Here is a 23872-nt window from a genome sequence, read left to right as displayed (position 1 = left end):
TCCACTTGTGACCCCTCATCAGAGGCTATAGTCTTAATGTGGACGTGAGTAATGAGCAGTTCAATCAGAGACGAATATTTAAATTGTTTAACTTGAGGACTTCAAAGCCTTAAGAGGTGAAAAATATTTTACCCAACAAAAAAGCTATTAAGAAATAAACATACTGCTTTAAACTGTTTAAACTGCTTTATTAAACTGCTTTAATCACCTCATGACCCCTCGACTTCTTGGGAGCTACTGCTTCATAAAGAGTTTTTTGTGCAACACTGCCCTCCTGTGGATATTGAAGAGACATCATCCATCTATTGTCTTTATTATTTCTCATGGACTGATCTTACTGATGAATGCTGTTGTAGCTCATCGAATAATAAAATGAAGCTATAATATAACCAAATCAAATTGAAAAAAGTAACGTGAATTTCGGATGATGTAGGCTATAATTAGGACAGCAGCACCAACATTCCATTTCTCATCTTTTACTGTGTTTCACTACACAACCCAGAATGCATTGCAGCGTATTTTAAAGGTGACGTCACGAGCCGGAGAAGCCGACAGCCTCATATCAAAAACAAGCAGCTAAGTTGTGTTAGCTAGCCCCCCTGTCTAACAGCAGACAGTTGGCCCGCAGCCGGCGGATCGTCACTTCAACTTTTGGGAAGCAACTTTTGGAACAACACGAGTTGTTTAACTTAGTCGGACAGACCAACTTTCCCCCCAAAAGGTAAGACACGGCTTTATTCAAATGTACACCAGAGCGCACTGTCCTACCAATGGTAGCCAAAGCTAACGTTAGCTTTGTTTTCTTTTTGATTATTAGCTAGCGAGCACAGCTAACGTTAGCTTGCTAGCAAATATTTAAAGCCTCAGCTGCGCAGTAACGTTATGCCTAGCATGTATTCCTCAGCGAAGGAAGCTGATTTTAGCACAACATTTCACACTGTAATAAGCCAGCCGTGTTAAAGAATAGCCATGGTTAGCAATTTTCTGAAATAACTGATGTTAACCGCTTCATTATTGTCTTGTTTCGGTATTTTGCACCCCCCCCCCCCTTAACAAACTGAAGTCATGGCGTGTGGAGCCACCCTGAAGAGGACCATGGATTTCGATCCGCTGATGAGTCCTACGTCCCCTAAAAGACGAAGATGCATACCCGTGTCCCCATCGTCCTCATCCTCATCCCCTAGGAAGTATCTTAGCATGGAGCCCTCGCCATTTGGGGAGTCGTCGTCAACTCTTAGTGCAGGTAACGTTAATGTTTCTAATGTTGGCTAAGTTGGCCTGCTTGGTGACCAGCCATAGGCTTGAGAGGCATTAGCAACACGTTGAGCCACATTATAACAAACCACGAAACAAATATGCTTTCCAGTGATTAAGTTAACATGAGAGCTGTTTTGTCTTCACTAATAGTAAATGGTAAATTATCTCACTTACATAGCGCTAATAGTCCTCTTTCTGTCTTTTTGTTTTCTTTTGTCCCACTAGAACAAATCCTCAACAGCATCAAGCAGGAGTACAAACGCATTCAAAAGAGGAAGCATCTAGATGGAGGCTACCAACAGTCAGAGTGCTGCTATTCTCCAGAGTCCCCATCCCAGTCGTCTACTATGAATGTTTCCAGCATGCCAGGTTGGTTGAGTAACACACTGCCTACAGGAGAGACCGCTCCAGAATCACTGTGAGATGTGCTCACATATCCAGAAATACCACATATGCCATGTTTCTTAGGTTTTTGTTTTGATTTGTGCAGGAACGTCCTCTGGAGGCGTTTCTCCTACTAGAAAAGAACAGCCATTATTCACCCTCAGACAAGTTGGCATGATCTGTGAACGCCTGCTGAAAGAAAGGGAAGAGAAGGTGCGGGAGGAATATGAGGAGACCATGACTTCAAAACTGGCAGGTTGGTACACATTGAGCAAGTATGCTTTGTTATGACTCAGAACCCACACAAACCAACCAACCATCTAAAATCAAGATGTACAATATATATACATAGATTTAAATTGCTTTGATTGTGTACTTGTACCGTGTATAAAAATGAAGAAACCTCAAAATTGCGATGTTGTAACAGGCAAATGTTTGGTATTTCCCTTGATAAATGGATTTAATAATTATCAGAATAGTCATACATTATCTGTCGATCAGCTCAATTTGATTGAGCATTTGTTTCAGCACTAATATTCATGAATGTGATTCTGTGTGGGGCTTGGTAGTGAATTGAATTAGCAAGATAACTTAAGGTGCTAGATCTTACTTCACAAAGACAGATCTGAATATGGGAACAGATGAATAGACTACAGTAAATATTAGTAATATTTGTGATAAGTGTGTGATCTGTACCATAGTTAAAAGACAAGTCAAAATGACAAGATGGAAGACTAATTCTAATAACGCACATTGTCCTAAAGGCTTAACATTTAGTTGTACAACAACAGTGATTCTGATTTCCTGTCCTGTAAATTTCAGAACAATATGACACCTTTGTGAAGTTCACACACGATCAGTTAATGCGACGATTCGGGGAGCAACCTGCAAGCTGTGAGTCATTTCATTTCACCTTCAATTATTTCCACATTTCTGTTTCACTGGCGTAGGCTGTATGTGAGAGAGTCTTGGATCTTGGTTTGAGTTCTTCCTTTTGAAGTTTAAAGTGAAGTGTTTTATTTCATCCCCCTCTTCTCCAGATGTTTCCTGAGTGTGGCACAGAAATCTTTGCAAGACGGCCTTCTCTTGCTGCAAGCTACCATGTGATATCTCAAGAAAGGAAAAAAAAAGCTCATCATTGTAAGAGATTCAGTTTAGCTAGTTAAAATGAAACTTTTCTTACTGTGCCATATTTCTGTCTTTGGGCAAAGGTTTATATGAAGCTGTTGTCAGTTGTTACCACTCTGTTGTAAGCAACTAGGTGCTTCCTAATGTAAATGAATGGACCCTATCTCTACCAGTGGCCTATGTTCCTCCCGCTGTACGTGTATCTACAGTTATCTCACTTTTGTAATGATTCCCAGCATTCCAGGCTTTGTTACTTGTTTTCTGTTTGTTACATGTAAATATGATGAAGCAGCGCAGAGTTTTACTTAAGGTTTGCTGGTCAATCTGAGAGGAAGTGGAAGAAACACGGCTGAACAGAGAGAATATGTTTGCAGTTTGTCCTCTGTTCATTGCTTTTTAAATTGAGCATCAAGTGGGCTAATTAGATTTTTTCTTTTTTTGTTCTCCCTACTGTTTTATTTATTTTGACTTTTGTTTTGCTGGTTATCACTTTCAAACCAATGTACTTATTGGACAAAACAATAAAAATCTTTTAAGAGACTTTTAAGTGTTTTGTTGAACATATATCCTTGACTATTTTTACAAATACTGGCTCAAGTGAAGTCAGTTACACAAAGAAATCCTGATGGCGGAGGCGTTGAGATCACATGCTTTTCCCTAAAGATGGTATTCAGTGAATGATTGCCCAGAACCTGAAGAACTGACTCCTGCAGATCTCTTCTACCCCTGTAATCTTTATACATTGTGTTTTATGGAAAACATCTTGACTGTACTGGTTTGTCTTTCAGTTGACTGTATAAGGACTGTGTATACTATGCATCTGTATTTGAGCTACACATTGGCTCAACCAGAGATTCTTATCACTGCAGACACTACTACAAACTAACATGAGCACCTGACATGATTGTATAATCTCATGACAGAGGTACAATATGTCTGTATTGTGCTTAATACACAGGTATGAATAAAAATAAACATGTTTGGCACCATGATTATCAGACACTACTCATATTTTATTAGAGGGGGAAAATACAGTACAAAATATAAAGTCAAATTTGAGCTTAAATGAAGGGAGACAGCAGCCACAGATGTACATAAAGAAGTGTGTGTGTGGTTTCTTTTTGACCGTTGGGTCAGCAGCCTCCCCAGGTGAGTCGAGCCACATGGTCAGTCTTCTGCTTGGTGGACTTGATGAAGCCCAGAAATTCCAGCTCGGACACAGCTTGGATGAAACGAGCACTAGAGAACAGGCTAAGGAACATAATTTTTCTCAAAAGCAATTATATTAACACCACCACCTCACCTGTCTGCAAACTTCACATTCACAGTTAGAGCAAACACTTAGTGTCTGTTTTCAAAACTTCATCACAACATTAAGCAAGTATAAAAATGGTGGACTAGCGTGATGGGAACAACATGTAGAGATAAAGTTCGGAAGGATACTGTTTGACTTCCTCCACTTTCCCGAAAGTGTCAGATTCTGGTTTGTTGCCCTCAGCAGCAGAAACCACTGTGGCATAGGCCTGAAAACAAACACAGGTTGTCAATCCTGTCAGTATCCAGTCCACTCCCAATATTTGATTTTCAGATCAATAACGTGACACATTGATCCTCAAAATCAATAAAGCCTCCTCTAAAGAATGAAAAACAAACTTCCAACCATCACAGTTTGAAGGGCAAAGTTGAAAGGTGCCGTCATTGTTGGAACGCTGTATAAACATCATCGTTACCTCGACTTTGGTTGATGTAGTTGAATTAGCCACATATCAAATCATTCAGTATATAAACTCACTTCCAGCCAGTCATAGAGGTTAATCAGCCTGCCGCACTCCAGATGTAGTTTGTACGCAATGCAGATATCAGGAGCAGCATTAGAGACAGTCCCATCCTCAGTCTTTAGGCCGTCGTTCTACAAGAAGAGTCACAGAGGGAAGAGGTCTCATCTCTCACGTTTTTCCAAACAAAATTAGATAATAGCATTGCTTAAACATCACTACACATATATACTTCCAGTTTCATCTCATGTTGAGATGGTTACACACTTAGCAGACATACCCGAAGATAATAGTAGGGACTGCTGAGCGCAGCCTGAATGGAGGTGCGAGGTGTTGCATTGAGGTGGCGTCTCACAGAGGCAGAAGAACTGTAGTAGCAAACTTCATTCAGTGTCTGAGACTCCGGGGGAGGCAGGTGACTCCTGGATTGGAGAGAGATGTTAGCTGAAGAAAGGTTTCTACCATATTTATGCAATTTAATTGTATAAAACTCCATGCTGTCACAGTAGAGCAAAAAGGCAATATGTCTCACTTCACTAAGCTGTCGATAAACTCAAGACCGTCATTTCGTAGAACCTCAAACGGACTCAGTTTCTTGGATCTCCGGGACTCGTTCATCTCCAGCAGCGTCTAGAATATGTGAGAATGACCAGACAATTTATGAATCAAAGTATTACAACACATCAGCAAGGTGGAGAATGCTGTGAGGATAACATTCTTCATAAAACCACCAAAGACCTTCTGCAACTGGAACAGATCTGTTTTCTTCTGAAGGTTTTTCACTGGAGAGGTGATGGTGTCTTCCACACAGGGGGAAGTTTCAGCAGCTACTGCTGTTAAGAGCAAGACGAAAGACAAGAATTTCAAGGGGTGCTGTGTGCGCATTACATGTCCACTGCCTATTCCACCTAGAGCAGTAAAAGTGTGAATGCAAAATGAGAGAAAGTAAGATTCTATAAACAGAGAATAATGTCATTTGGGTGCTTTACCTCATTTATACTACTTACTGTCCAACTGCTTGAATTTGATGAGCAGGTCTTGCAGCTGGACAAGAGCATTCTTCATCTTCTTTGACTTGACAGGCTGCAGTATCTCCGCACACCTCTGTAGCAAAGCGATCAGCTCGTCTTTAGCCAGCATCCTGGAGGGAAACCACAGGAGGTTTGCAACTGAATGGTACAGCAGCAGCCCACGGGGCTAACTTCAGACGGAGTTGTTGTTGGACTAAAGTCTGCTTTGTTCAGAGGAGCTCCTGCACAATAATACCAGTGTAAACAATATTATTTTACTGTATATTAATGTCTATTTAACCTCCAGAGGGAGCAATAATCCTCCAAATATCACTGAATATGTTGCCATCTGGTGGCCATATGTGTAAATAATGTTGGAAGAATTATTTTATGTACTACAAATGAGACATGACTATGACAACACATCAAAACTGGAGGGATTTATGAGTATGTTCAAACTGCCTACAGTTTCTGTCATTTACATATTTCAAGACTGATGATGTTGTCCATTTGTTGACACACGGGTTAAATATCCAGACTTACTTCAGAAGCTTCATGGCTGACTGATACTCCTCATTCTCCCATACATTCTTCTCCAGACATATTAAATGGAGCTCTCTGATCTGTAACACACAGATAATTCATACGTCAAGCCCAATAAAACCTGACACCATTACCTCAACGCTAAAAGAATGTGTTTTCAAAATGTTGTTTAGTCCACTTATAAAGCAGTCATTTCTTACCTGTTTTCCAAGAGGGTATCGAGGTAATAATGAGGTCAGAGTGTGGAGACATCTCAGGACCGGATAATAGTTCTTGTGGTATTTGCGAAGGTCCTTAATCAGCTTCTGACACACCTCCTAAAAACAGAGAACAAACCTAAAGCATTAGATTCTGTCCAGGTATGTGCATTCATTATTGGCTAATTCCTCAGGTGTAGAGATAAAACTAAGAATGTACCTTTAAATGAGTGTCATCCGTCAACAGATTCTCTTGTTCCTGAGCGTCTTGCTTCTCTACATACCTGGGAAAAACACACAGGTTAGACTTGATTTAGTTAAGTTACCTGCAGGTTCACTGCTTGCAGCCAAATTAAATGGTATATTTACACACTTTCATATTTTGTCTGCCAAGTGATTAACTCTTAATTAGAAACGGAGAGTGGATAGTCAAAGCACATGTGAAAACTAAATTGGATGTGTGTGCGTACCTCTTGAACGATGGCAGCTGCCTGATCCTCTCCAAGTCACTGTGACTGAGCTGCATCACATTAAGCAGAGCCTCCTTCTTCTTACAGCACAGCACACTGAGAGGCTGAGAGTGAAAGTGCTCCAGCAAGGCCAGCTGCACCAACACAAAGCAGAAAGTTTGTGCACCACATCATATCATATCTGAATTACATCTCCAGACAAAGAGACGACCGGACACATAATGGACGAAGTATCTAGAGGAAGCTACTCTGTACCTGAACGCCCTTGATGAAGTTCCTCACCGAGAAATCATGGTAGAGGAAGATGCTGATCAGCACCTGCATCACTTTACCGTTGAGCTTAAAAGGGAAGTGAGGCGTCAGGATCAACTGGAGACGTAGACAAGACAAAAAAATACAATTCACCTCATTTAAAAGCCAGAAAATAAATGTGCAACTTTCTTATCTTCATTCTGTATCTGTACATAAATGATACACTTTAAAATAAATTGCGATTCAAGTTCAACAAAAACTATACATTTCAGTTTCAAAAACTATAATAGAGTTGAACCAGAGAGTATAAGCTTCACAAAGCAAATAAGGCTTTGTTACTGTGCCTATACGAACAGCAAAACAAAAAAGCTTTAATGATCAGTAATGCAACCCAGAATGAAATGTAACAGAGTCTAATAAGGCTGCATTGTTTTGAATTTGGCTGCTCAACACAGTTTTAAATCTTAATAATGCAGAAGAACAGCAAAGGTGTAGATTTTGTGCTTTATGAAGTGAAAAAGTAAATAGTTTGTTTTCAAAAGGTAGAAGAAGAAAAACTCAATTTAAAATCTGTATTGAAACAGTTTTACTTGTTACAGCATCTCCATGATAAATAGTTCCTGCATCAGTACCTCAAACATGATGAATTTTCACACTTCAATAGTATGAAATTGTATGGAAGATGAGACAAACAAGAAAATCTCATATCTGATAAATGAATTAAGATTAAAACAAACAGGATCTTGTACTCAGAGATGCCACTAGCTTAACAAAGACTTGATGCGACTGTCCACCATATTTTCTGAACTTCAGGGGCATTTCTGCACTGTACTGTATGTGAGAGTGGATTTACTTTGTCTATCACTGTGGCCAAGTGCTGTGTACAGGACAGTGACTGGAAGAGCTCAATACAGAGCAGGGAGGACACAGAGTGGGGCAGCATGTGTTGGATGGTGCTGGGTGATGTGGCGATACCAAAGATGAACATCAGCGGAAGACGTTCAATGTACCGGCTGTGGAATAGAAGAGAACCGTTTTAACGTTTCAACTTACAAAACTGAATCAAAAGTGTTCTTTATCAATAATTTGTTTTAACAAGGTGATGGATGACATTTTTCTCAGTAGGTCACTTGGTATAACAGTAGCTAAGGTGACCACAAAAGCAGACTTGTTTCAGATCTTTAGAAGTGATGGTCATTTCATTATAATTCCATAAACAGGAAGATGCTGATGCAATAATAAAATTGCTCAACTCTAGTTACCTGCAGATGAGTATGAAGTCCTGAAGAACTCTTGGGTTGAAAGCTTCCAAATCTTTGAAAATAATTACGACAGGAGGCTGCTGTGGATCATCTTTAACAGGAGAACTACGCTTTTTTCCAGGAGTACCACTGTTGGATTTCTGAAACACAGGAGAAAAAATGCTTTAGGTGCCTTTAGGACATCAAACTCTTTTTATGCACCTGATTGCAAATGTAAAATCATGTACGCTAGCTATGCTTTATGATCTCACCTTTGTTTTTGTACTGTACCAATCACAGAGCGTACTGAGGCAGCAGTGCACGCTCTTGTGGAGCTGAGTACTGGTATGCTCGGCCTCCTCCTCTTCCTCATCATCCACAGTCACAGCAGTGCCCATCAACCTCTCCAGGACCCTCTTCATCAAATGCTTCAAAGCTGAAATGATGAAGCGAACAATATAAAGGACTTGAAAGCACAAACTGTAATAGGGGTACATGACAAAATAATTTTTAATCCACTACCATTACTACTTTAAGATACAAAAGAGACAATGTCTTTCAATGCGATCCCCGGAGTCCCTTACCTCCGCACTCTTTGGCCTGTACAGAGGCCACATGAGGACTGACAGACTGCTGGAGCAGCTCAGACAGACTCTGGAAGGTCATGTCATGGTCCGGGACATTCACACCTATGGAAGAAATCAAAAGGAAAAAGAAATGCAGACCAAATGTGTGACACTAAGTCAGATTAGGCTTCAAGAAACCCTCAAAAGGTTTGGATAGCCAATCAGCAACATACCAAGCACAAGAGCCGCTGTGGGAATCTCACTGGCCCTCATCTGTGATGCCCAGTCACAGAGTTGGCGAGTGGAAGAGCATTTCCTCGTGAAGTCCAGCAAGCTGTCCAAGATTTTCCTGTTGAGTTCATCCTGTAAATCCTAACAGGCAGCAGAACATATTTGTTTGCATTTTGCAGACCCTGTTTGGGGCTTATATTTTCAGGCTATTGTTTACCTTTTCCTTACTAATACGTTGTCTTCAAGGAGTGGAACACAATTCTGTTCTATCAATTTTTTTCAGCATTTTTTTCTCTCAATTGAATCGAACATCAAACAGTCCTGTAGAGGGTTTTGTTCACAATAATGCACGGTTAAGGTTGTAGAGTTGGCGTGGCATCTCTGTTTTTGTCACCACATCTGGACATTGTTTTGTATCATATATGCTGTTGAGACACCACTACTACTTGCAAAGCTCCAAAACACTTAATATATGTTCAGTTTAATGCTTATAATGTATGAACATTTTACCACCATATCAATATTATTTTCTGAATCCATTCGCCTCTACTGCTCCACACTGACTAACTTTTCTTCATAAGTTCTGTTGGTTGGGGCAACATGTTCAATATCTGTTCTTACCTCTGTGTTTGCTTTAATTTTGTCCCAAAGTTCTTGACAAAGTTTGAATCGTATTTCACTGTTCTCTGCACCTTCACAGCCATGGGTGAAATGCTCCTCTGTGGAGAAATGGCAACAACGTAGGACATCTCGAGAAGTCATCTGACAGCTCACTGAGCTAAGTGAGGATACTCTCCCATAAACATTAACATAACTCACCCAAACTGAGTGTCTTTTTCTTCTTAGCACTTGGCTTGAAAACAAAGCAGCCCTGAAATATCAACGGCAATGAGTTACAAACAGTGACAGATAATTATAAACATAAACAAAAGAACTAAACTTCGATGTGGCCATATTGTGTCACGATGACCAATCTAGTTTCATCAGATTTATGAAGCATAGCGTTACAACATAACGTCAGAATATTACGTTACCTTTGAAACAGATGAAGTAGACATCTCAGCTACATGTAACGGCAGTTTTATATTTAGACTAGGACATTCAGTCAGGGACTTGTGCTGCTGTCTGTTTAAAGGTAAAATATTTGTTTAAAATGTATCTTGAGCTGTATCTTACGAAGTAGCTGCTACTTCCCGCCAGTGTGACGTTTACGGAAGAGATTGTGTTCAGCTAACTAACAGTTCCGCGGGTGTGTTCATAGCTTCGTTTAGTTTTAAGCTATCGGGCACGATAACGAAAACCAAATTAATTATTAAAAATGACAAATGTGACCTTCACGTTTTGAACCTCAGTTTAGTTTAAAAACATTACTCCTCTCTCCGGTTTTATTGGCGTTGGATTTTCTTAAACATCGCTGATGTTGAACACCCTCGACCTTTTTAAAGCATCCATGGTTTCCCCGCTGTGGCCTCCCTGAATTTCCAAGTCTGTTTCCTGTTGCAGTGTTTCATATTCATGGTTGACAAACGTATACAGACTATGCTCCCTAATAGTAATATTAGCTATAAAAGTTATAATAGTAAATATACAATAGTAGTAATATGAGTAATAGTAGAAGTATTAGCTTTAAACATTGGAATCAGTATGTAGTTTAATTTGTATTTATTTTCATGCAAATTAAGTGCAGTAAATGTGTAATTTGTGTTAAAGAAACTCAGCAGACAAGAAGATTCATTTAAGGGATCTTGCTCAAATGTTTTGTTAGAAATCCAGCCATGGTATGATCTCTATTTTCCATACACAAATTAACATTATCTATCATTGTTTATTTGTAATTTTATGTTTTTAGGACAGTGCATTAATCTACGGAGCCTGAGCAATACATTTACTTTACTGTGAACTAAACTCTGTAAACAAGTAAAATATCAGAAAGAAACCCTGCAAAACAAAAAGAAATGTGCAGACAATACTTTACAAAAAGAACCAGTAACATTTTATTGAACACTTTGTGGAAGACATGTAAATATTACAGATAGGTCTACTAGTGTTGAAAAAGGATGAAATAAATACAAACAGAACTTGAAATCCCATAGGGATATATAAAAACATTGTTTTTCTTTAAAAGTCTCCATTTAGCAAAAGAAAAAAAACATCTTCAGTACTAAGCATAAATACAAACATGTTTCTAAAATCTATGCCCTATAGATTACCTGGTTATTATAACTAACATACATACTTAAAATCATCCAAGACATTTTTTTCATTAAGTACAAAATAGGCCATTTCATCGTTAACTGTGACCATTACTGTTATCAGTTGGAAATCTGATGCATTAACAAACAAACCATTCTGCAGCATAACTTCTCAAATCCTGAGTGAGATCGAGTTGAAAACAAAATATTGGGCTATGATCCGCTATAAAGCCACTTTTTTATTATGACTATGGGCCTCATGTCTTGTAGCTGCTTTAGCAAAAGATCAGCACCGTCTGAAAAGGTTTTATCCATGACAATCTTGACATTGCTCACTGATTTGAGATTAAGGGGATTTCTGAAGTCTACAAGATTTTCACAGCCAGTTATTTTACTTTTCATTGCGGATTTCTGTTTGTGAGTTTGTTGTCTTTTGGACGGCAGTTCAGCACTAGATTTTTCATTTAATTTGCGTTTGGAAGAGTGGGTTGACTCGGAGGTTTCCAAGAACTTAAGGAAAGTGTCCTCAAGTCCTAAAGGCTTGAAAGACACTGGCATAACCCCGTCCTCACGTTGTTCTTGGGCTGTAGGGGTACCAGGATTTGAGTTCTCTCTTGAACTGTTAACAGTCGAACGATTCCGAAGTGTCTGCATCCTCTCTGGACAAGCTGGTGTAGGATGTGCAGGTTTTCTGGGACGGCCTCTTTTAGTTCCTCCTTCTGTCCCAGTGGAAGCTTGAGATTCTGCACTATCGTCGTTGGACAGCTTGCTGTCTTCTTGGCCTATTCTATCCACCAGCTCATCTGTTTTCTGGTCACTGGGCTTTTCGCCATCGTCTGGCTCCGTCTCCTCAGAAGATGAGCTTGACGCTCCCTCTGATTTGTTTGCATCCTTGAATCTGGCGCGTGAGTACTTTTTGCAGAAAATGAACTGGCTCCTCTGGTCTTCAATGTATCTTTCTGTGAGGCCATGAGTGGTGTAATGCTTAAATATACTTCTTTCAGCCCGCTCCACTGCATCGCAGCCTATTATCATGCATGGGTACTGCAGGGCGGACTTCTTGGTGCACATGGCTGATGCCTCCTCGTGGGATTTTAGTGTAGGTTTTCCAAAACTAGTCCAGTGTTCAATGGACTTCCCATCTTTCTTTTTAGTGTTTTTCTTCTTCACTTTGAATTTGTTTTCCACATTCTCTTTCCCATTGGTAACCCCTGGGAAGAGCCCTAATGATTTAGTCCTTCTTCCGTCACTTGTTTTAGGATCATAAACATATTCGTGCTTTTTAATCAGGTGACGGAGGAGGTTCGATTTCGTAGTGTAAACGCGGTCGCATCCCTCATACTCGCACCTGAAAGTTGGGTCAACTGAGCCACTCTCAGAGATGGCAATTTCCTTGTGGAAATTCTTTATGTGCTCAATGTACTTTTCCACAGAGTTGAAGGGGAGAGCACACTCGGGCCGATCACAGTTGAAAGTCCCTATGGTCATGCTGGCCATCATGGCGGTGGCTTTGTCACGGGTAAACTTGTGAAGTAAGAGGTAATGCTGCACTAACCTTGTGATTCCCATGAACACCCTGGAACAGTCTTTCACTTGACACCTGACTTCATTTTCTTTGTCTATGCTCTGATCGCTCTCCTGTCCATTATTAATACTAGTCTTATCAGTCTCAGTTTCAGGTTTGTTGGGGGGCAGGGATGCCTGATGCATGGCCCTGTAATGGAGAATCAAATTGTGCTGGATGGTGAATGCAGCAGTGCATCCTTCATGAACACAGCGATATGGTCTATATGGACTGTAGGCGTCTGTGTCACACATTTTGAGGCTCAACCTTTTCTGAGGTTTCTCTTTCCTCTGGGGTTCATCCTTCGTTGGTGTGTTTTTGGAGCTGCTGGGTTTCTCTGGGGAGGATGAAGCAGATGCAGTTGGAGACTTTGGCTCTTTTACTTTGCTTAATGATGCATCTGATCGTCCTTGCTGCTCCTTTGCTTTGCTAACCGGACTGAGTTTCTGTTGTAAATTGGATTTCTGTTTCACATCTGGACTCTTGTTTACAACAGCCACTTGAGGCTGCACTGGGGCTTCTTGAACTGATGGTGCCACCTCACCAAACGACCTATCAGTCAAATAGCTGTGAGGTGATGGTAGTCGTGTAACAGTTGATACTTCAGGTGTGAAGCCTTGTTTAACTGCATCTCCTGGTGAAGTGATTTGAGGATCATCTGGATTGTTCTCATTGTCTGTTTGAGGTGCAATTGCAATGTCAAGCGGTTCTTGTTTTATAGCAGGTAATACCACTGCAGATCGCATCGTGTGACTGGTATTGGCATCAGCGTTTGCACGGCTATTAAACACATCATCTTTATTAAGTCTGAAAGCACGCCTGTTTCGAGCACTGATCCTTAGCTTCTGCATTTCTGCCTTTGAGAGTCGATGGACTTTTTCATAGTGAATTCTCAAACCTGTCGTTCTTGTGAATGTTTTGGGGCAAATCTGACATGGATATGGAGACAGTTTGGATGGGGTTCTTTTTAGTTCTTCTATCATCTCATGAGAGTAATCGTGCATTTTACTCAAGTGTTTGAATAACGCTTCCTTTGTCATGAATGAGTACTCACAGTCATCCTGGTCACATTTAAAAGGTTTGGGTACCTTTTCACAGGGCTTGTCATCACTTTTACGCAGTATTTTACTTTTTTCAATGTCAGGGGCTTTATTATGATGACTGACATTTTGCTCTAACGACAGAGCACTCCGCATCTTCTCTTGTGCAGCTTCAATCAAATCCAACCTTTGAAAGGCATGTGAAATTTCCATCAAGTGATCCTCTTGATAAGGTACAGCGAGGGCTGGATTAGCCAACTCAACTGCCTTCTCTTGCTGGTTTTCAGAGGAAACAGATAAGGAGTTTGAATAGTCCATTATATTTGTATTTTGGGGCTCCTGTTTCAACACCATGGATGAAGTCAAAGTGGTCAAGCTACAAGATTGCTGGGAGAAATCACCATTTGACACGTTGTACGTTGCTCCGTTAGTGTCAGGGACATGGGGGTCATTGAGAAAATCAAGAAAAGATGTTGGCAGATCAGCTGTTAGGTCGATTTCATCTACAGGCCTGCACTGTGAGCGTTTTGACAAGTGACCTCCAAGAGACTTGGTGCTTGTGAACTCTCTGAAGCATCTCCTGCAGATGACCTTTCCATCTTTAATGATGGCTGGCCATTTGGTTCGCTTGCTCAACCTGCTGCGTTTTCCTTTCTGCACATCAGGGTCACTGCCCTTTTCATCTGAAGGGTTAGCCTCACAGTCAGCATTAGGACAGTCCTCTTCATAAGGAAAATCTGTTTGAGTGACACTGTGTGGACTGAGCATGCCATCCACAGAGTTGTCCATCTGTTCATAACCAGGAGTGGACATATTCTCTGTTTTAATGATTTCATTTGTTGCTTTTAATGCAATTTGGGCCTCTGGGCTTAGACATTTTATGGGAATATCAACTGATGAGCCTTGAGTATGACAAGAGTTTTCACTCTGAGCATAGGGAGTGTGGTAACTTCCTTCAGGGAGGCTGTCAATTGTTGAGATACTGTTTCCATTATCCAACTGGCTTGTCATACTTGCACTGCTTTTTCTCATATCCACACTGTCTCCACTGCCCACTGGATGCATTAGTCCATACTGATGCCCTCCATTATGTATTTGCCCTCCATTGTCAAGCATCAGAGAACTGGACACATACTGGGACATCAAACTTGAATCTGAGGGAGCGTGTGATGTAGTGGGACCATGTATAGCTGCCATAGAATGATCTCTATCAGATGGGAGAGACGCTGTGGTTTGATAAGGGTCCGCCTGCCATTGAGGATAGCTCCGAGAGGGGTACTCATTCATGTTGAAGGCATCTGGATAGCAGTTATTCATAGGAGGTGAAGACCATGACTGGGACATGTCTGACTGCATCATTCCGCTGGGATTATTTGGGCTTCCCCATGACGGGTACAGTGTGGGGTTCACCATTGGAGTGATAGGCACAGGCTCCATTGATCCAGGATAACACTGGGCAGGTGAGGTTGAACATCCCGTTGGGTAATCCATTTGCTGCATCCCAGGTTTGTTGCATAGTATTCCCGGCTGAGTTGACAGCCTGTTCCCCGGGTTCTGAGACTGATTAGGTGAAGCTGGTCCACTTGGTGCCTTTTTTGCTGTAATTTTGGCCACTTTGTTATATTTCTTTGCCAATTTCCAGTCTTCAAATATTTCAGGATGTTGCTTCTTCACATGCCTAGACAGACTTTTGTTTGTACTGTATGCTCTTGTACAGTCATTGTATGGGCAGCAATGCAGGTTCTCCTCATTGCCAGCAGTTACAGCAGGCGTGCTGGAAGGATATCCTTGCAAGGAAGAAGGAATTTCTGTCTTGATTTGACTTGGAGAAATTATTTGTGGAATCACTTTTGGAACTTCATTGCCTTGTACATTATTAAGCCCCTCTCCCTGTTGACTTGCCACAGGATCTGTTGCACTGGGTACAGGATATACAGGGGGGATCTCACCTTGCTCAGCCACATTATGGTGTGCATGAGAAGCCTCCGGTGCTGGTTTAACATCAGCTGGTGCTGGAGTGGGGTTTGTCAGAGGAGTGTAGCATTTCTCTGGTTCTTCCATTTCAGGGTCGGCCGCAGGATTCAGCATGCTTTCAATCGAGTGTTTCACTCTCACAGGACCAGCTTCTTTACCAAGGTCTGGTAATGTGCATGGTGATGTGTTTCCCTGTGACGCTTCCTTCATATGTGAATTTGTATTAATCCTTTCAAGGCAGACAACTGCAGAACACTGGTCTTCTTTGCTCAGGGTGCTCTCGAGTGGTGGTTCTACTTTTAGAGTGACAAGAGGGTTTTGATTTGCGATGGGCGAAAAGTTAACTGCATCATATGTACTATGATTCTCTTGGTGAGACAAGAATTGAGACTGTGAGTAGAATATTTTGCCACAGTTATCCGTTTGGCAGGTGTAGGTGAGGTAATGCTGAGCCTCGTGATCATACAACAGGTAGGCCTCACTAAAAACTTTGCCACAGTTGGGGAACATGCACTGTGCCTTAAATTCAGGATGTGTTTTTCTATGCATGAGAAGCTCAGAATTGGAGTTAAAGTTGGCCTTGCAATCCAACTGTATGCAGATGTATGGTTTGCTGCCACAGTGCATCTGCAAATGATCATTAAGATGTCTGACGTTAACAAACTGCCGTCTGCAATACTGGCACACCACTTTCTGTTTTTGTATCTCCAAAAACCTCATGGCCTCTTCGTCGTCCTTGTGAGATCTGACATGAGCCATGAGGTTCCGGAAAAACTTGAAAGCCTTTGAACAGTTTTTGACAGGACAAAAACAGTCTTGACTGATGTGTGTGTCAGATGTGGTTTGTTCTATCTTAACAGGAGATGCCAATTGGTCGCCAATTTGAGATTCAATTTTAACAGGACTAATGCTCATCTTGGCAGCAACTTTTGAATTTTTTGATGGACTTTTAGGGGACTGAGGTGGTTTGGTTACCTTCCTAGCAGCTTTCATTGCAGCTAGTCTCTCTTTGCAAGATTGCTTTACATGTGATGCTACATGTGGCTCTAAAACCTCTCTACTTTCAAAACTGTCAGCACAAATTGGACAAAGATACACTCCATCTTTGAAATGCTTCTGAGCGTGTCGAACAATTCTGTGACCTAAGAACTCCTTGTCACATAAAACACAATACTGCATGTACGCTCGCCAATTTCTGAACCGAGCAGACACAAAACCCTGCTCCCGAAGTTTTTTAGCCTCTCTGTTTTTTTCTCTTTCATCTGTGATTTCATTGAGTTCATTTGTAGTGGTTAACAGAAAATCCTCCAGGTCTCTGTATTCAGGGAGTTTGCCAAGTGCACTTTCCACCTCCTGTTCGTCTGTGTCATTGAGTGTGTCAATAGATGACACAATAGCTGCCTCCTCGCCCATCAGTGCCAAGCAGTTGCGTTTCAGTGTTTTCCAGTCCCAGAACTCTGGATCAAAAGGCCACTGTGTCTTCAAGGCCAGCAGTAACTCACAGCGTAAAGAATTGGGCACTGGTAGACTCCCGTCCTCCTCAGGCTTTTGGTCAGGTTCGTTGTACAGTGACTCCACAGCATAATACGAGTCAATGGTAGGCTGGAGGAGGAACTCGGTCAGCTGGCACGCACGCTTAACCTCTAGATCAGTTGGCAAGAGACAGGAAATAGTTTTGCAGATGGTAGACTTGCTATCCTTATGGTCACTGGAGGTCATTTTCAGGGCCTGAATGCACATTTCCACGCACACTGGAAGCCCCACCTCTCCAACCTACAGAAATTAAACAGTAACATAAATGCCAAGGATTTGATTTTAAGTTTCCCATTAACAGATGCAGTATTGTATGAGTCATTGTTGGTGTGAATGGTTATGAGTAATGGTTCTGCTATCAGCTACAAATTTGTAAACAATTTTTCTTACCTCATTTTGGATTACTTTGATTAGGAACAGAATATGACAGACGCTTCTACAGAGAAGAGCCATCTCTTTGCTGTGTCCAAGAAATGCATCAGCTGATGACTCCAAACGCATGAGTAGCTTACTCCAGAACAGTGTAAGTTCCCTGGAAAACATCCCAAACACAACTGTTAAAAACAACTACCCATTACTGCATTATTGATTAATCATTTGGTTTATAAAACATGAGAAATCAAGGAAGAATACCCATCACAATCTCCTACATCCCAAGGTGACATCATCATAAGTCTCGCAACAGTCCCAAAACCCCAAAATATTCAATTTACTATAAAACAAGACAAGAACTTGGAACCATAAAATGTTTGGCATTTTTGCTAGAAAAATTATCAAAATAGCTGTTGACTAATGTTCTGTTGATTAACTAATGGTTACAGATAACCACAAATCTGAAAGTGTACTTGCACAGTTTTAAATAGACTGTTGCTGTTGCAAAGCGGTCACGGATTAAAGATAGTACGTAATATATATTATTACTCATTCATTCACAGTTGGCCTATCTTCCCTCAAGTAGTAAGCTATTACGAGACATGGACCTGCAGTCAGCATCTGCAATACTGCTCTACACTGAGGGCATCTTTGTTTACTATAGAGATTGCTTCAGGTTGGATTAAAGTCAACTGCATAATACATTTGTTCCATGACCAATGTACTCCTAAGGGCAATTGTTTAAGTGTATTTATTTGAAACAAATAGCAACACTTACCAGGCACAATAAACATCTCCTTGGAGAAGCTGTCGCTTGAGAAAGGCCGAACATAAGCAGAGACCTCCTTTCTCATCTCCCTCTGACTCCAAGTTGCAGATCATTTCAAGAGCATCTTTGCAGTCTATTGACGCAATCTATTACGGAGAAATAGAGAAATAATCAAAGATATTGTCTATTTGAATGAAATCAAATCACAATCTGACACGTTTGACAACACTGTGGACATCACATTTTATCAAATATCAAAGAGGTGCTCAGTGATTACTGGGTTCTGCTTGTTAGATTCAATTTCACTTCAGTTTTAGAAAATGTTTTAATGATCATGTTACACAAAAAAAACATTAAACCTTATAAATGGCATCAGTTTTCTGATTGGGTTTTTTCTGGGTTAAAGATATAAGATCAAGGATCAGTTTCAAGTCTTAAATGTAATGACTTTGCGTGTACAACAAGTGTGTTGCTGTGCGTCATTTCTTACCTCTTCCATTAGCTGCTCCTGACTTTTTGTCATGCAGATGCAAAGTAAGTATGTTTGTTTGAAGTTTACTTTTCCTTCATATCCGGGATACTCTGAGCACATCTTTGCAAGGACAGCAGCTTTATCAACGCTGTCCACTTTGATTAGGTGCTTTATTCTCATGTTCAGAAGCGTGGGACCTTCCAACTCAAGATACTCATGAACTAAGAAACAAATGATTAAAAAAAGTTGAAGACAAAGACAAAAGGTAAGAAACTGACAATTCAGACAATTATAATAGACATACTGAACCATTATAATTTCATGCAATCACAACTGTACAAGTCAGCATGGTGTGTCTTCAAACCAAGTGAGAACTAACCTTGCTCAGTTTGAGGGATTTGATTGGAGAGGATGCTGCTTAATGTGGTGTTGGACCAGACGCCATCCTGCTGTGCCAGAACTGAGAGCAGGCAAAGCTGTGTGCTCCCACTTTCTTGCAAAAGGCCGTGTGCCAACTGCTCACAGAAGATAAATAAATATGTAGTAACTAAAATACCTAAACTTCAGTGAGTCATACTTCAGGTGCTAGACAGCCAAGAGTCTAAAATAACTGTTGGAACAATGTTGCTGTAGTGAATTTATGTCACCATTCAACAGTTTACATTTCTTAAAAGCAGCAGTGAAAAGAACATTTCATAAAATGTCGTTCTTGTACAGATAACCAACAGATCCAAACATTCAGGCCATTTGTTTCTATTACTTTTTAATGATGAGCTAAACCAAATACATTGTAATTACAAAACAACTTTTCATTGCTTATCGCTGCAAAGATAAGCCTCAGAAAAAGTCTCCTAGCAGCCCTGGGGATACTGACCTTCATGGAGGACTGAAACTCCTCCCATAAGGCACCAGGGACATGCTGGGGCAGTAAGAGCAGCAGCTCCGCACAGCTCCTGTGGATCCAACACAGTCATTTGTTAAAGCCACATTTAGGTCAAGGATGCGCACACACTCCACAAATTAAGGGTAACCATACAAGAATAACTATTAACAGAGTGTGGTGCTGTATAGGTAGAGTGACATTTTGGAAATAATATAAGAAGAAGAAGAAGAAAGATGACAAACAGGACAAAATCAGCAGCAGTGAGACACTTTACTTACATGGATCAATATAGGTGTAAGCATATGTATCATTGAATAGTCACTGTTGTTTTTCCATATGGTAGTAATGAAAAACAACAGTGACTACTAACAGCTCAGAACAGCCTGATCAGTAACTGTGATCAATACCTAATTAAGTTATATCCTTAACATTAATCATGGCTGCCTCTGGTTCCCTTCCTTTTGTGTATGCACTGCGCCTCCATGTGTAAAGTATACTCTGTAGCTCATCCCAAATATGTCGAAGAGGTAGCCTACATTTCTGTTCTGTATTACAGCCCCAAGGACTTTGCCTCCATAACTACTTCAAGAGCACATTGTGCAAATAGCTGAGAAGTTCTGTTTGAGTATTTCTAAACTTTTCATATCTAAATATGATTTGAGATTTGGGTGTGTTTTGTTTTATTCTTATTGTCAAATATTGTGCATCTTTCATGTAATATCTCAAAGAGATCACTGTCGGCCAAAGACAAAACTGCACCAGTGGAACTGCAAAGCAAACTAAGGTTAGGTCTAATGCTGCAGTGGTGGAAAGTAACTAAGTACATTTACTCAAGTACTGTACATCAGTACAAATTTGAGGTACTTCTACTTTACTTGAGTGTTTCCTGCTACTTTATACTTCAACTCTACTACATATATTTTACAGATTTAGTTACTAGTTACTTTGCAGATTCAGAGTAATATTACAAAATATTATCAACAAATAAATTGGGATGTTTTATTATGACTTTAGTGATCCTTAGGGGAGATTCACAAGTTATCCAGCAGTACATAAAGTAATTAAAATTAGGTCAACCTTTACCAGCTGCCACATTAAAGTGATGTACACGTTAATCCATAAATAATTCAAACCCAATTATATATTATTTATTATTCTGGAATGGGCCATTCTGCATAATTAGAGTATTTACTTTACTTTCAGTACTACAGAAATATATTTGGTTCTAATACTTTTGTACAACTCAAGTACATTTTTGAATGCAGAACTTTTACTCGTACAAAGTATTTCTACGTTTACTTCAGTAAATGATCAGAGTACTTCTTCCACCACTGATGTTATGTGGACAAGCTGTTCTTTGCCACATCAGCTCCACACTGACACAGGAGAGACTTAATGAAGATACTTCCCCAACATATAACTTGAGCATTACATTTCAGTAATGTGTAACACATTACAACATGTCAAGTTCATCATTAAGAGAAATCTTAATTCCAGTGACACCCAGGTCAGAGTTTCTACTCACAGTGCTAACTTTTCAAGTAGGAGTGGCACGTTTTCACATTCGGAGGAGAGACAGGAGGCGGCCTTAGCAAAGCTGAGTATGGCCACAGTGTAGACCTCCAGCAAAGGCAGTGGATCCTCATCAGTTTTCCAACGGCCAGCATGTTCCACAAGGACCTGGAAAACATAAAAATACTACAATCAGAATAAACCCACTGATAGATCGTTTTTTTTTTTCTTCAGGCAGAAAAAGTCAACTGCTGATTCGGCACGTCCTTCTACAGAGCAACTGGCTGCTGTGGAAAACTGTTTGTTAAAACAAACAAACAAACAAATAACTAATATCTTTCTTGAAACAATTTGTAGATTAATCCTCCTTAAGTCCTTCCAGAAAAATGCAGAACAATCTGTATTTTTAGATTCTCAAACATGAGAAACATTTGCTGCTTTTCTCTATTTTATATCAGTGTAAATTTAATTTCTTTGGGTTTTTGGGCAACTGCCTGGATAAAACAACCAATCTGGAGACATCGCCTTGGAAACTGGGAAACTATTTTATAGTTAGTATACTATCCACGAAATATCTTTGTCCTTGTAAAAGATTATTTTTTTAGCTTTAGTACCAAACCAGTTGTATGGGTGTAATTACATATAGGCAAATTAAGCTTAGTGAGGCCTCTTTATCAAATAATATAGGCCAAGCAAAGTGTTGGCCTTGGTAATAAAAGCCAAAATATAGGCTTCATAATCATGGCAGCTAACAGTGTCAAAACATTTACGTTTAGTGAGAAAAGATGTAATTCCTCTGTATAAGGACTGAATATGATGGCAATTTACTATGAATATAAATAGCATTTTTTTAGCTTTGTGGTTGCTTTGATTTGAAAAAGCAACAGCTAATTTTGAGATAAAGAAAAAAAACTGTCACAAACTATCAAGGTTGAAAAAAATATTTGGATCAATATCTACTATGTTATTAGATGCTGATTACATAATTCAGTCAAGATGTAGACACCTAAGACAACAAAGCAACAAAGTTATGCGTGGCTCTGCAAAAAAAGCCTTTTTTATCCTCCCTCTCTCTTTTTTTCCTTTCACTCAGCTCGAGTAACAAGTAAAACCTTCATCTCTGAAAAGTCCCTCCATTTCTTCCACACACGCACAACATTCATGCAGATCCATTTCATCCTTAATGACTCCATTATTCCTGCAGTTGTAAATTACTCTGATGAGATAAATCTCCATCCTGACTTTAACTGCACTCAAACTACAGTCCGAGGCTCGTCCCCTTTTTCTTCAAATAACTTTAAAGTTGAATGAATTCCTCACCGCCGGTTAATGTGGAATTGAAACAAATCAATAATCTCACATTCATTTGGTGCAATGACAGTAATCCTTGCAGTATCAGAGGAACATCAGGTAAATGGAGACCTCGCGTGATATTTACGTGGTCAGGGCAAATTAATAAGGAGGATGTGTAATGGAGTCACTGACCACTGCCTCACTTTCCCTTTTTAAATCACTTTCTCAGCCAGCTGCAGGCAGATCGGCTGCTATAAAACTGACATCAATTTAACATCTTTTTGTCTGGTGCTGGATATATGACTATAATGAGCATCTCCGCTGATGTGGTTTGCTGGATTAATTAGTGCACAAGGCCTGGGCTAGCACCTTGGAAAAATCATTGATCTTTCCGTACGATAAAACAGCTTCACAAAAGTAACCCCTTTTTACACCAAGCTAAAACTTAAACGAGCATGGAGATGCAGCGTTATAACGTTTGAATTACATTTTCTGCGTGGAATACAATCATATAATTCAGTGCATATCAATGCAATCGCCCTGTAAAATCTCGCTAACGTAGCTATCCATTTTTTGCACAGCATGACCACTGCACAGGACAGGGGGACCCTGCATACCAGCTAGCAACATCCATCTGCCATTAGCTATGTGGCCTGGAAAATACGAGTAATTCATGCACAGTGCGCATAAATTGCCGTGACTTCTCGTCGCATGGATAGTCAGACTTTGCAAATAAGTTAAAGCCACAGACAAACATCACTGAGAGAACGGCTAAAAACCACGGAGGAGTTTTTTTCCCCATCTTGAAATACCAGGCAGCTAGCTAGGCAGCTAGCTCCTTAGCTACATTGTTGTAGCAAACGTAGACGCGCATCCTCGGCCAGGAAGCCAGAGGGGCTGCAGGCTGCCCGGGATGAGCAGCAGGAGAACGGGCTAACCTGGCAAAACTCCTGGCAGAAATGCAGGGAGGCCTCCAGCGGAGACTGCGAGCTCTCTTTCAAAGCTGTGGTCAAACCCTGGAACCGCTCTCGGAGCTCCTCGATAGCTTTCCGTGTGTCATATTCCTTCTCTGTCTCCCCCTCCGCCATCTTCACAACAATCACGACCGCGTACGCACAGATGTTACGCTGCCAGACTCGCACACGCACGCGCACGCAGGAGGGGTGGGGGGTGGCGGCAGGGAGAGCACACAGTGTGCTCCACACACACATACC

General features: G+C 40.6%; 3 protein-coding genes across 4 annotated transcripts; 1 reads left to right on the top strand and 2 right to left on the bottom strand.

Annotated features, from left to right (window-relative positions):
* Window positions 1-599: 599 nt before the first annotated feature.
* On the top strand, window positions 600-3761 carry LOC139298205 (akirin-2-like). The gene is made up of 6 exons (XM_070921117.1): window positions 600-721; window positions 1064-1243; window positions 1483-1626; window positions 1748-1897; window positions 2464-2535; window positions 2682-3761. Exons 2-6 carry the CDS (start codon window positions 1066-1068, stop codon window positions 2690-2692), a joined length of 555 nt encoding a protein of 184 aa, XP_070777218.1. The 5' UTR covers window positions 600-721; window positions 1064-1065; the 3' UTR covers window positions 2693-3761.
* Window positions 3762-3773: 12 nt separating this feature from the next.
* On the bottom strand, window positions 3774-10235 carry orc3 (origin recognition complex, subunit 3). Of its 2 annotated transcripts, none has more exons than XM_070921115.1 (20): window positions 10089-10235; window positions 9874-9925; window positions 9676-9773; window positions 9057-9195; window positions 8842-8946; window positions 8530-8693; window positions 8279-8418; window positions 7870-8029; window positions 7020-7133; window positions 6765-6898; window positions 6515-6578; window positions 6298-6414; window positions 6098-6177; window positions 5552-5685; window positions 5283-5377; window positions 5077-5174; window positions 4825-4966; window positions 4562-4678; window positions 4213-4292; window positions 3774-4008 (listed from the first exon to the last, which is right to left on the bottom strand). In XM_070921115.1, exons 1-20 carry the CDS (start codon window positions 10110-10112, stop codon window positions 3903-3905), a joined length of 2163 nt encoding a protein of 720 aa, XP_070777216.1. In that variant the 5' UTR covers window positions 10113-10235; the 3' UTR covers window positions 3774-3902. The 2 variants fall into 2 exon arrangements, with proteins under 2 accessions (XP_070777216.1, XP_070777217.1); XM_070921116.1 differs by having other exon boundaries at window positions 5283-5374.
* A 951-nt stretch (window positions 10236-11186) lies between these two features.
* znf292a (zinc finger protein 292a) lies at window positions 11187-23746 on the bottom strand. The gene is made up of 8 exons (XM_070920482.1): window positions 23597-23746; window positions 21379-21533; window positions 19845-19923; window positions 19350-19485; window positions 18989-19191; window positions 18508-18644; window positions 17748-17889; window positions 11187-17597 (listed from the first exon to the last, which is right to left on the bottom strand). Exons 1-8 carry the CDS (start codon window positions 23744-23746, stop codon window positions 11460-11462), a joined length of 7140 nt encoding a protein of 2379 aa, XP_070776583.1. The 3' UTR covers window positions 11187-11459.
* Between the last annotated feature and the right edge of the window lie 126 nt (window positions 23747-23872).

The sequence above is a fragment of the Enoplosus armatus genome, chromosome 15, assembly GCF_043641665.1.
Source record: "Enoplosus armatus isolate fEnoArm2 chromosome 15, fEnoArm2.hap1, whole genome shotgun sequence".
Lineage (NCBI taxonomy): Eukaryota > Metazoa > Chordata > Actinopteri > Centrarchiformes > Enoplosidae > Enoplosus > Enoplosus armatus.
Note: the sequence above shows the minus strand (reverse complement) of the source record. Positions and strands in the feature narration are given on the sequence as shown.

What these genes read in the sequence shown, in the direction of transcription:
- LOC139298205 (XM_070921117.1), top strand. Translation starts at nt 1,066, where the DNA reads ATGGCGTGTGGAGCCACCCTGAAGAGGACCATGGATTTCGATCCGCTG. An exon ending in GAATGTTTCCAGCATGCCAG is followed by an intron (nt 1,627 to 1,747) that starts GTTGGTTGAGTA and finishes TGATTTGTGCAG; the next exon opens with GAACGTCCTCTGGAGGCGTT. An exon ending in CATGACTTCAAAACTGGCAG is followed by an intron (nt 1,898 to 2,463) that starts GTTGGTACACAT and finishes TGTAAATTTCAG; the next exon opens with AACAATATGACACCTTTGTG.
- orc3 (XM_070921115.1), bottom strand. Translation starts at nt 10,112, where the DNA reads ATGTCTACTTCATCTGTTTCAAAG. An exon ending in CTACTTCATCTGTTTCAAAG is followed by an intron (nt 9,926 to 10,088) that starts GTAACGTAATAT and finishes TTGATATTTCAG; the next exon opens with GGCTGCTTTGTTTTCAAGCC. An exon ending in ACAGGCCAAAGAGTGCGGAG is followed by an intron (nt 8,694 to 8,841) that starts GTAAGGGACTCC and finishes TCATCATTTCAG; the next exon opens with CTTTGAAGCATTTGATGAAG.
- znf292a (XM_070920482.1), bottom strand. Translation starts at nt 23,746, where the DNA reads ATGGCGGAGGGGGAGACAGAGAAGGAATATGACACACGGAAAGCTATC. An exon ending in AGGAGCAGCTAATGGAAGAG is followed by an intron (nt 18,645 to 18,988) that starts GTAAGAAATGAC and finishes TCTCCGTAATAG; the next exon opens with ATTGCGTCAATAGACTGCAA. An exon ending in TCAAAGTAATCCAAAATGAG is followed by an intron (nt 17,598 to 17,747) that starts GTAAGAAAAATT and finishes TAATTTCTGTAG; the next exon opens with GTTGGAGAGGTGGGGCTTCC.